Source organism: Neomonachus schauinslandi, chromosome X (genome assembly GCF_002201575.2).
Source record: "Neomonachus schauinslandi chromosome X, ASM220157v2, whole genome shotgun sequence".
In the NCBI taxonomy this organism is placed as follows: Eukaryota; Metazoa; Chordata; class Mammalia; order Carnivora; family Phocidae; genus Neomonachus; species Neomonachus schauinslandi.
In genome coordinates this window covers 84,121,434-84,134,278 of record NC_058419.1, presented here as the reverse complement: position 1 = coordinate 84,134,278, position 12,845 = coordinate 84,121,434, and the positions used below count along the sequence as shown (strand labels likewise).

Sequence of the window (12,845 nt, the reverse complement as noted above, 5' to 3'; positions counted from 1 at the left end):
GGCAGCAGATAGCCTTTCCAAGAGATAACAGGAAACGACTAAGAGCCAATAAAAGAGCTTACCTGAGGGGAAACATGAGACTGAGGTCAGATCCCACAGTTTATGCTGATTAAAGAGTATGAGACCTCAGTCCTTCTCAATAAATCTTTATTTCACACACATGAAGATCTGAGTTGTAGGAACAGCTCCTGATTTGATATGAAAAGTGGTTATCCCTGATTAGTGAGATTAAGGAAAAATTATATATTCTTTACACTTGGCTCTAAATTGACTCTAGAGCTTGTCTGTATGAGACAGGGAGGGTGAGAGGAGGGGAGAGAGGGAAGAAGAGAGGGAGTAACGTGGCAATTCTGCTTCTGCCACAGGGGATCTTTCTAACTATCAAAGAATGTGTGCTTCTCTAAAGGTAACCTGCAGGGTTTGGGAATGAAAGACAGAAAGGGTTTTTGGTAGGGGGTGGAGATAGGGCAGGGCAGGGCAAAGTCCTTTCTGTCTTATGGGTATCCACCTGCCGTTGTTTCCCAAAAGCAGGAGCAGTGGGCGGCTGTCCTCCTCCTCTTCCCCTCTCCTCCCCTCCCCTCATTCTTCCCCTGACAGTGGAGGACCAGACCACCTAGGTAATGGTGAAGCTTTTGGAGGTTTACCAGATGCAGGAGACCTACAACCCTGAGGACTGCATTTTACCTGCTGTGTTACCTGGCGAGTACCATGTGTCTTTGGAGCCCTGGAACTTGCTGGCTTCAGGAAAACAAAGTCTATTTACTGTCTGAGAGGAGTAGGAGGCGAACTTTTCCAAAGCCTCTCTCTTCTTTTGGGATCGTGCTGCACATACACAATGCTACATAACCAGCTGTTTCAAGTTAATAACTCAATGTGAGCAGCACCAATATGACAGCAGACATTATTCAGTATTGGTTTTGATGGGTGGCCACATTTCATTTTCAAATGTGCTGCAATTTATTTATATAGCAAGTCCATGACCATTCTTTTTATAAATTAAGCTGCTTTGGAAGTCCCATGTATCTAAATCTTTGTTCACATCCAAGACAGTTTCCTTAACATAAAGTTTTATTTTTTTAAGATTTTATTTATTTATTTGAGAGAGAGAGTGAAAGAGAGAGATCATGAGCAGGGGGGAGGGTAGAGGGAGAAGCAGACTCCCCACTGATCTGGGAGCCTGATGTGGGACTCGATCCCGGGACCCTGGGATCATGACCTGAGCGGAAGGCAGACGCTGAACTGACTGAGCCACCCAGGTGCCCTAACATTAAGTTTTTAGAAGTACAAGTGCTGGGTTACAAGATGTGTACGAGTTTTATTTTATTTTATTTTTTTTAAAGATTTTATTTATTTATTTGAGAGAGAGAGAATGAGAGACAGATAGCAAGAGAGGGAAGAGGGTCAGAGGGAGAAGCAGACCCCCCGCTGAGCAGGGAGCCCGATGTGGGACTCGATCCCTGGACTCCAGGATCATGACCTGAGCTGAAGGCAGTCGCTTAACCAACTGAGCCACCCAGGCGCCCTGTGTACGAGTTTTAAAGCTTATACATTTGGATTTGGATTTATCAATCCGTTTCTTTGCATTTTCTGGATTCCTCTCATGCCTAAAATGGCTTTGCACACTTTCAGAGCCTAAAAGCTTTCACACATCTCTGAGGAGACTAAAGATTCTCCTGAGGGTCCCTGGGACAGCTGCACTGAGGAGAAAATTTGGAGAGCCAATTGGCAGGTGAAATGCAGGGCTGGGAACAGTCCTAGACACACTGAAAGATTTTGGGGGTGGAGAAGGGAAGGACAAGTCTTCCAGAACTCAGAAACAATGCCCTGCTCCAGGCGGGGCAGAGTTTCTGCTTGGTTGGGGAAGGCTGGATCCACAGCCTATGTGACACACACATCGCCGTGCATACCCACAGGTGTTATTACACATACCTCCGAAGCTTGGGATTGGCTGGTGAAGTTGACTCTGCAGAGGTTGTGTTTAGGTGGCAACGGAAGATAGATACCATTTTCATGCCCTTTCTGATTCTCCAACAGGCGCTCTCCTGTCTCTCGGCGAGTGTAAATGTGAATAGGCGTGAATGCATGAGTGTGAGGGGGGGCCAGCAAGACTCAGATGGATCGGGGCAGAAAGATCTGTAGTCTCTGAGAAGGAAGTTCCTCCAACTCATCCTCTTTCTCCTCAAAGGTCCTGTGGCTGCCACGGCCCTTGCTGTGGCGGGGCCAGGACAAGGGAGGACGGTGGGCTGCAAAGGGGTCAGATGAAGTTGGGGTGAGTCTTGGGGATGTTATTTGAGGTATCTGGGTGCCAGAGGCATCAGGTACTGCTGACAAAGGACAGATTACGGAATCCTCGGTGGGGTCCCGGATGAAGGGATGAGACAGCCCCGCCCACGAAGCACACGTGGGATGCAGTGCGCATGCCCAGTGCCCACACTGTCCCATCAGCCATTGGTGTGGGGGGGTGTGCAGCGTGGTCCGGGTGCAGTGCAGTGCAGATTGCATCGTTCTGTCTGGATTCTTTCTCGCTGTCTGAGACTCAAGAGGTAGGTCTCCAGATCAGTCTAGAAGTTTAAATGCGAGTTTGAGGAGAGAGCTAGTGGGCTTTGGGTGGGCAGGACCGTGTAGTTCCTGGCCTCTGTGGCAGAAAGCCCCCGAGGTGTTTGTTCTTCTCGTGGGTGTTGCAGCTACCATGGCTCTTGTCACGGTGGAGAACAAGTGAGGATGGTGGGCTGTGGAGGGGAGGGGGTCATATGAAGATGGGACAGAGCTTGGGTCATCATTTGATGTATCTGGGTCCCGGAGGCACCAGGAGCTGAAAGAGGGCAGATTTGGGAATTTGGGGCACGGCCCTGGTGGGGGGAGGGGAAGCCATACCACGTGGCACGTGCTGCGGCAGTGCACGTGTCCAGTGCTACGCGCCTTCCCATCAGCCTTTGGTGTGGGACGTGTGCAAAAAGCTCTGGGTGCGGAGCTGTGCAAGTGGCGTCTTTCTGTCTGGATTCTTTCTCACTGAGACTTGATCATTCTCCCAGGAGTTTAAGGGTGAGTGAGTAAGGAAAGAGCCAGTGGGCTTCAGGCGGGTCTCCGAGGAGCAAGGTTCTTGGGGTAATCGTATTTCTCTTCACGGGTCTTGCGGCTTTTGTCTTTGTTGGGGGGGGCGCCGAGACAAGGGAGGATGGCGGGCAGGTGAGGAAGGGGGAGTCAGATGAAGATGGGACGAATCTTGGCGATGTTATTTGAGGTATCTGGGTCTTGGAGACACTGGGAACTGCCGATAGAGGACAGATTCGGGAATTTTTGGTGAAGCCTCAGGGGGCAGGGAAGCCCTTCCCCCTACAGCACTTGCCCAATGCAGTGCACATGTGCAGTGCACATGCGCAGTGCCCAGCACTTGCCTCTTGGTGGTTGGTGTGGGCGCATGCGCAGCGCGTTCCGGGTGCTGAGCTGAGCAGGGCCAGTCTTACTTGTGGATTTTTTCTCACTGAGACTCAATCGGTAGGTCCGTAGATTTGTCCACCCAGGAGTTCAAGTTTGAGTGAGTGTGAGGAGGGTGCTTTCTGTCTTTCGGTGGTTAGGGGCAGTGTAGTTCCTGGTCTCTGGGGAGTAAATTCCTTGAGGTCGTTATCCTCCTCGCAGGTATGGCCACCATGGCCTTTGTGGATGGGGGTGCTGGGAAAGGGAGGATGATGGGCTGTGAAGGGGAGGGTGCCAGATGAAGATGGGGGGAGTCTAAGGGGGTGCTATTGGAGGCATCTGAGTCCTGGAGGCACCTGAAACTGCTGACAGAGCACAGAATTGAAAATGGTCAGTGGGGAGGTGGACAGGGCTATATATTATGAAATCTCTTCATAGTGGGGAGTCCACTTATGAAACTAAATCTCTTTGGGAAAGTTGTATGTCTTTTTTCAAGTACTTGAAGGTCCCTTGTCTGCCAGATTGCTGGGAAACAGATTTTGTAGACAGCCTAATTTGATGTGATTGGAAAATGGGCAGTTGTTACTAATTCAAGATTTATTTTGGAAATCTCAAAAAATGTAAAAAAAGAATTTATAATCAGCAGTTGGCTGTGAAGATAGTCCAGTATAATTATTGTTTTCTTACAATTTTCAGTTAACAATTTTCTACTTTCAGTGAGAAATATGAGTGCTCGAGTAAGATCAAGATCTAGAGGAAAGAGAGATGGAAAAAAGCCTTCTAAGCTGGATGAACCTGGGGTTGTGAGTGCTTTAACGTCTTACTTCCATTGGCAGAAATAATTTTTTATGAAAAACCATTGAAAAAGTTGTTGAACCAATATAGATCTGTTGTTTAAAGGACCTCCTTGCTGAAAATGGGTGAAAAATTAATCCCACAAAAGAGACTGAGCAAAAAGACTTATATTCTGTTGTTGCCTGGCTACATAGATTGAGCCTGGAACTCGTCTCTATGATTTTTCCTCTTGTACTTGTTAATAAACTGGTAATACATCTCAGAAAAGATTAAAAAGTTTTCCAGAATTATTGGTCCTTGCAGAGAATTCCTTTCTTAGAATATTTTCTTTATAAGAAAGAGTAATTTTATTGAATACTTACAGAGAAGAGCATAGGAAAAATTCAGATTTGTGATTAATTATCTCCATGTAGTATGTATATTTGTGCCTTCTATCATTATAGTATTAATATCAATACTCTTTATTTGCACCTACCCTCCCCCAAGGCTAAGCAACCAGGTAAAAAAACACTGCAAAAAGAGGAACCACCAACTGAGGATCTGGACATTGAGCCTGGACAAGAGAGAGAAGAAGGAGCATGTGGGGTTCAAGGTGATGAGGGGATGGAGAAACATGTTGTATTTCATTTAGGAGGTTGTATTAGTAATAGAAATGGATAAAGGGTTCCCTGAAAATTGGCTGGAAACCTGTTTGGTAAGGGAAAGGTGGAGTTTGCAGCTGACTACAGTCCCTCTCTGATAAGTGTTCTTCTTTCAGCACTTCACCATCCCATGGTGAATTAAAACTATTTGGCATGCTTGGAAAATATTATTTGGCATACTTGGAAAATACAGTTCTTGCCAGGGCTCTATATTAGCAAATCAAGGGAAACAACATTAAATTTAGATAGAATTTACACTATATCACTAGTTAAATTTGGCCTTTTTTGAATGCTGTTTTCTGGGCTTCTTAAGTCATTGCATCAAACATTTGAGCAAACCTAGATATATTTTGGTTAGTTCTTAGATTGTAATTTTTGAAAATCATAGAGAAACAAAAATGTGAAATCCTTTCCTAGGGGCTGTTAAAGTCTTCAATGTTTTTGTTTTCCTGAACCATAATCTAGTTGTCACATATTCTTTTTTTTTTTAAAGATTGATTTACTTTAGAGAGAGAGGGGCCTGTGTGTGCTTGTGTGAGTGGAGGGAGGGGCAGGGGGGAGAGGGAGAGAGAGAATCTCAAGCAGACTCCCTGCTGAGCGCAGAGCCCTATGTGGGGCTTGATCCCACGACCCTGAGATCATGACCTGAGCCGAAATCGAGAGTCAGACGCTCAACTGACTGAGCTACCCAGGTGCCCCTAGTTGTCACATACTTTTTTTTTTTTTTAACTTTTTGCTTAGAAAATATTTAAAGCTTACAGAAAGGTTATAAGAAAGTACGATGTATTCTTGTATTCTCTATCTCAATTCACAATTTGCTAACCTTGTGCCACATACCACCTTTTCTTTAGATAATAAGACACATATTATTATTGCTAAGCCACCCGAGAGTAAATTTCAAATATCAACCATCTGAGAGTAAATTTCAAATATCAACCATCTGAGAGTAAATTTCAAATATAACTCTTTACTGTCAAGGTAATTCAGTATCTGTTTCCTTAAAAAAGGGGCTGTTATTTTACATAACCCCAGTACAATGATCAAATTTAGGAATTTTAACATTAAGAAAACATGAATATGTAGTCTGTTGGCCTAGTAATACCCAGTTTTTTTAGTTGGCTTAGTAATATTTTTTTTGAGATTTTATTTATTTATTTATTTGACAGAGACACAGGGAGAGAGGGAACACGAGCAGGGGGAGTGGGAGAGGGAGAAGCAGGCTTCCCGCTGAGCAGGGAGCCCGATGCGGGACTCGATCCCAGGACCCTGGGATCATGACCTGAGCCCAAGGCAGACGCTTAACGACTGAGCCACCCAGGCGCCCCTTGGCTTAGTAGTATCTTTTATACCATTATTTTTTCCTGATCCAGGATCAACCCAGAACCACCCACTGTATTTAGTTGTCATCTCTCTTTGGACTCCTTTTTCCTAGAAGTGTACTTCAGTCTTTCTTTGTTTTTCATGATTGACATTTTTTGGAATCCAAACCATTTGTTTTGTAAAATATTCTTCAGCTTGGGTTTGTCTCGTCTTACTATTTGTAATGACTTTTTTCAGTAATTTATTGGGGCCTGCTTGGTGGCAGGTAATGTGTTAGATGCTGAGGAAAAAAATATAAATGAGAGAATGATTTCTGTCTTGAGCTCACAATCTTGCCAGAAATTCATGTAAACAAATAGCTGATCTAATAAGTATAATAATAGAAATGTATATAGGTTACAAAGGTGACAACTAAGTTGTCTTAAAACCGTTTTAGAAAAGGAAAAGCTTCGTAGAGGAGATAATATATGAGAAACAACTCCATTTTCTAGCCGAAAACTCTTTAATGCTCATTGCGTTTTTATATATCACATTTATTACAGTACTAACCTACAGAGCTTTATTTAGTAAGAGTAATTTATGGTTTACTGCTTACATTAATAATTCTGTTTATTTATATAAGAACTTGAATTGAAAGCTGAAAGCCAGGAAAAGGGTCTGGAAAAGACGGGGGGTGAGCTTGGAGATGGCCCTGATGTGAAAGGGAAGACTCCACCTAACGTAACACTTGCTAAAATTCAAGAAGCAGGTAAGTTATCCATTAAGAATACAAGTCATGGGGTTGTTTTTTTCTGCAATATTATCATACCTTTGTAACAAATCACAAATATAAAGATTATTTGGAAGGTAGTTCATACATGAAATGTTAGATTCAAAGACAGAGTCAGAGCAAAAAAAATAAGTCAAAGCCATGTTGTTGAATTATAAAATATGGAAGTATTATTACTTTGGAATAGAAGTGCTTTGAAACCCAATGCAAGTGGTCGAATACTTTTTAAAGTACATGAATTATTTAACATACCCAAATATCAATTGGATATCTAAACAACACAGTAGTATTGATTTTCTTTTAATTTGCCTAAACTGTTTCTCAAAAATAACTATATCTTTTGTATCTTTTAGACACCAAAAAATAATATGGATCTCTTTGTTTTGTTTTTATGGGTTAGTTTGTTGATTTTTTTTTTAAATTGTGAGCTCTACAAATGAGAAATGGTGATATTTTCTGTCACATTTTAATGTCATCTATGATGGCAGTGGCTTATAATTAGTGTGATCTGTAATTTTTTTTTTTTTTTTGGTGATCATGTAATTATCATCATCTAAACCAGGACACTCTTGAGAGTTAAAGGGAGTGCTGTTGACTGCTTACACCAGGACGATAGGTGCAAATGAACAAAATGGCCACCATAGTATAAATAGACCATATAAGGGTTGAGCTAGATCAGCGAAAGAATTTTGCACAAAAGAGACAAACCAAATGGAATAATGTCCTTTGCCCTCTATGTAGTTAAAACAATTCCAAGTATGACATTATTATTTTAGCTAATATGGATAACTAGAAGACCATTTCAAGTGAATGAATTTGAATGAATGCGAATGACACTGGGTTTACTTGTTTGTTTTGCTTCTTGGAGTTTCTACTTGGTTGATTTTCTTTTAACTGAAATCACCGGCATATTTTGCTTGCTACTTAAAATTATCTTTAAATAAGCTCTTGGAATTTAATCTGTTCTGGGTTTGAGAAATCTGTGTTTCTCCATGCCACCAAAAAGAGTGATGCGTTTAAAAAGTTAGAAAAGTTAAAAAGCCTGAAAATGTACATCAGCTTAGAAGTCTATGCAGTGGTTAGGATTCTGGTTTTAGGTTCATCTTATAAAACCAAAGCCGTAGTGTCCTTTTTGTACTTTTGTTATTGCCTAAAGTTCTGCTAAGTGACGTACCCAACTGTTACGTTTATGTTTTAGGTGATGGACAGTCATAAATTACAAAGACGAGAAGCTGAAGCCACACATACAGTTTGTTATATTGATAATTTGGCTTAAATTCTCTCAATAAAGATTTAAAAGTTTGCTCTGAAGTCGTCATGCATATCTTTTGTTAAATCTGTACCTAGGAATCTGATACTATTATAAATGGTATTTTAAAAAAAACTATGTTCTATTTAGACCTGGTCTATAGGAGTGCTATTTACTTATTTATTTTTTTTAAAAGATTTTATTTATTTATTTGACAGAGAGAGACAGCGAGAGAGGGAATACAAGCAGGGGGAGTGGGAGAGGGAGAAGCAGGCTTCCCGCGGAGCAGGGAGCCCGATGCGGGGCTCGATCCCAGGACCCTGGGATCATGACCTAAGCCGAAGGCAGACGCTTAACGACTGAGCCACCCAGGCGCCCCTAGAAGTGCTATTTATTTTTGTGTAATTAATTTTGTCTGGCAACTTTGCTAAGTTTATTCTAATAGTGTATCTCTACATCCTCTTGGATTTTCTACATACACAATCATACCATATGCAGATAATAACTCTTCTTTCTTCCTTTTGAATCTTTCTACTTTGTAGTTCTTGTCCTTACTTTATGATACTGGCCATGTCCTTTTAAGTACAATGTTGGATAGAAGCAATGATAGTAGACATCCTTGTAAATTCCTGATTTCTCTTTCAACATTTCACTATGATGTATAGTATAGATTTTTAAAAATGAGATGTCTTCTATTAGATTAAGGAAGTTCCTTTTTATTCCTAGTTTGCTAAAAATATTTACCATGAATATTTGTTGAATGTTACCATACACTTACTCTCCATCGATTGAGGTGATCTTAAGAGGTTTTTTTTCATTAATCTGTTAATGTGGATTCCTAGAATAAACCCAATTTTAAGTCATGATATATTGTCCTTTTTATGTATTGTTGGATTCCCCTCTCTAATGTTTTGTTCAGGATATTTGCATCTTCGTGAGTGAGATTGGCCCATACTTTTTTTATGTACTCTCCATATTAGGCTTTGTTATCAAGGTTATTCTGGCTTCAGAAATGTGATGAGGTATATATCTTCTTTTTCTCTTTTCTGGTAGAGTTCATCTAACTTTGGAATTATTTCTTAAATGTTTGATAGAATTTATTAGTGAAGCCATCTAAGCCTGGAGTTTGCTTTTTAGGAAAGTTTGAAATTAGTGATTTAATATTTTCTATTCTTTGGTCAGTTTGGGTTTTATTTTTAGAGGGCTTTGGCCATGTTATCCCAATTTTCATTACAGAGTTGTCCATAATATCCTCATTATTCTCTCAATGTCTGCGGGATCTGTAGTGATAACTGCCATTTTAATTCTTAGTACTGATAATTTGTGCCTTCTCTCTTGTGTTCTTAACTGGTCTCACCAGAGGTTTACCAACATTACTAGTTTTTTCAAAATAAACCAACCTTTGGCTATGCTGATCCTATTCTATTTTTGTTCTTTATTTTATTAATTTCGTTTCTCACCTTTATTATTTTTGTTCTTTCTCTGTTTAAGTTGCTGTTCTTTTTTCTAACCCTTTGAAAAAATGTTTAGCTCACTAACTTCAGCCTTTATAATGTACACTTTTAAATGATAACATTCTTCCTAAATAGGGCTTTAGCTTCATCTGAAAAGTTTTGATATATAGTATATTTGTTATTTAACTCAGAATATTTTCTAATTCTCATTCTGATTTCTTTGAACTGTGGACTACTTCTAAGTGTATTCCTTAACTTTTAAACATAAAGACAAACATAAGAATTCAGAAAATTTGAAACTAAAAGGATGGGCAAAAGATAATCTGCACAAAATTGCGAAAATTGGCTTTCAGGAAAATAAGCATTACTAGAGAATAAGGGATATTTCACGTAGAAAAATTCAGTCTGTCAGGAATATTTAACAATTTTAAATATGAACCTAATAGTGTGGCTTCAAAATGTAAGGGAAAAAAATGGAATAATCACAAGGAGAAATCAGTGTCAGAGTAAGCAGACAAAATCAGTAAGGAAAGATATGTAAGGGCGCCTGGGTGGCTCAGTTGGTTAAGCGACTGCCTTCGGCTCAGGTCATGATCCTGGAGTCCTGGGATCGAGTCCTGCATCGGGCTCCCTGCTCAGCAGGGGGTCTGCTTCTCCCTCTGCCCTCTTCCCTCTCGTGCTCTCTGTCTCTCATTCTCTCTCTCTCAAATAAATAAATAAAATCTTAAAAAAAAAAAGGAAAGATATGTAAGATTTGCACATCATGATTAATAAATTTTACCTAATGGAAATAGATAGAACTGTGTATTCAACAACTGAATACGTATTCTTTTCAGTGTAATTATTCAGTCAGAGGACCTGTGCTGTATAGTTCAATTCTTTGAAATGTTTTGCATTTTTATGACCCACCATATGGTCAATTTTTGTAAAAATTGCATACGTGCTTGAAAAGAATGTGTATTCACTTGAATGTAGATTACACACGCTGCCTAACTTAGTGTTCCTATCCTGCACTTCTTTTAGTGCTGTGGTCACCTTGCCCTGACAAGGCAAGGACCCTTGGGCAGTGGCTCGGGTCCCGTGGCCTTTCTCAGCATCCACTTGACCAATAGGAAACGAGTTCATTCTTGCCATGTCACACAGTGCTACGTAGTAGAGCAGGTCTCTATGCTGTGGTTACTTTTCTCCCAGCTGTCCTAGGCTGCTCTACAAGCCTTTCTCTTTGAAATTTCTCCAGGCAAAAACCAGGCATCAGTCTCCAGGGCATACACTTTAAGCTCTGAAAACTTGGTCATCACACTCCATTCTACTGCAACACTGCAATGGGTCTCTGATTTTCTATAGCTCAGAGCATACGGCTGGTGAGATGCCAGTCTTCCTTTCTTAACATATTCCAGATGTCTTTTAGTGGCTCTCTCAGATTTCCATTCAATTGATTTTTTTTAAAGATTTTATTTATTTATTTGAGAGAGAGAATGAGAGAGAGCAAGCACATGAGAGGGGGGAGGGTCAGAGGGAGAAGCAGACTCCCCGCCGAGCAGGGAGCCCGATGCGGGACTCGATCCCGGGACTCCAGGATCATGACCTGAGCCGAAGGCAGTCGCTCAACCAACTGAGCCACCCAGGCGCCCTCCATTCAATTGATTTTAATTGAGGTGGGTAACATAACCTCCCTTCCAGCTCAGAGTAGGGGCGATTTCTTTGACACCAGCCTCCACTAAGTTGACAACCTACAACTTAGGTATTTTATTTTCAATAGACTCTTCTTTAAGGGGTTTTCAAACTTCTGATCATCTTTATGAAGACTGCTTGGGCTAGCAGAATGAGGAAATATATTTTTCCCATCTTTGCAAAATGTGAGGTTACTTATTGCCTATTGTCCTGTTGTCAGTGGGCATTTGGATATAATGAATTTAGGAGAGAGGTATAAATTTGAAATTCCTTACAGATGTAGAAAGCATTTGAAGCCATGGATCCACAGGAACTCACCTAGGGAGAGATTATATATGGAGAAGAGAGCCACAGGCAGAGTCCTGAAACCCTCTACATAATGAAGAGCTTAGGATTGAGAAAAAGGACTACCAGAAAGATAGGAAGAAAACTAGGTGAGTGTGGTATCAGGAAAATCTAAAGGAAATAAAGTGCTGGAAGAAGTAATAAGCAGTCAACAATTTCAAATGGTGAGAGGTCGGGGCACCCGGGTGGCTCAGTCGTTAAGCGTTTGCCTTCGGCTCAGGTCATGATCTCAGGGTCCTGGGATCGAGCCCCGCATCGGGCGGGCTCCCTGCTCTGCGGGAAGCCTGCTTCTCTCTCTCTCTCTCCCTCTGCTTGTGTTGTCTCTGTCTGTCAAATAAATAAATAAAATCTTAAAAAAAAAATAAAATGGTGAGAGGTCATGCAAAGAGGGTATAGGAAATTGTTAATTTGGCAAGGTGCATGTCAGCAGAGACCTTGGTAAGAGCTACTTTCACGGAGGAGAAAAGTCTGACTGAAGAGGATTAAGGTGAAATGGGAGGTGAGTAAATAGATATGGTGATTATAGAAAATGTATTTTAAGGAGTTTTGATGTGAGGAAGAAGGAAACGGAAATTTAGGTAGCTGGCATGAGGCAAGGACGGGGGATTATTTTTTGATTGAGTGATATTAAGGCATGTTTGTGTGGTACAGGCAAGGATGGAAGACTTGATAAGGCCGTAGGGATGGGATTCAGGCACAAATGGAGGGGTTGGCCTTGCATAGGAACAGGGACAACTTTCCAGTCATGTGGGAAGGCTAATATTGGAGGACCAAAGGAGAAATTTCTATCTGAGTAGAAGAGAAGATTAGAAAGCAGACTGGGGGACTTCTACTTTTCCTTTTATACCTTTCTATGAGTTTTGAATTTTTAAAAAATATTTTCTTTATTTGAGATCGCAAGAGCAGGGGCAGAGGGAGAAGCAGGCTCCCCACTGAGCAGGGAGCCCAATGCGGGACTTGATCCCAGGACTCCAGGATCATGACCTGAGCTGAAGGCAGATGCTTAACCTACTGAGCCACCCAGGCACCCCCTATGATTTTTTACTTTTTTAAAAAAGATTTTATTTATTTATTAGAGCATGAGTGATGGGGAGGGGCAGAGGGAGAAGGAGAAGCAGACTCCCCACTGAGTGGGGAGCCTGATGTGGGGCTTGATCCCAGGACTCCAGGATCATGACCTGAGCTGA

At 41.3% G+C, this 12,845-nt stretch overlaps 1 protein-coding gene across 1 annotated transcript; it reads left to right on the top strand.

The window, feature by feature from the left end:
• The first annotated feature begins 620 nt into the window (after positions 1–620).
• On the top strand, positions 621–9,206 carry PAGE4 (PAGE family member 4). Its single transcript, XM_021679307.1, has 5 exons — positions 621–699; positions 4,132–4,217; positions 4,696–4,801; positions 6,793–6,918; positions 9,169–9,206. Exons 1-5 carry the CDS (start codon positions 621–623, stop codon positions 9,204–9,206), a joined length of 435 nt encoding a protein of 144 aa, XP_021534982.1.
• Positions 9,207–12,845: the final 3,639 nt, after the last annotated feature.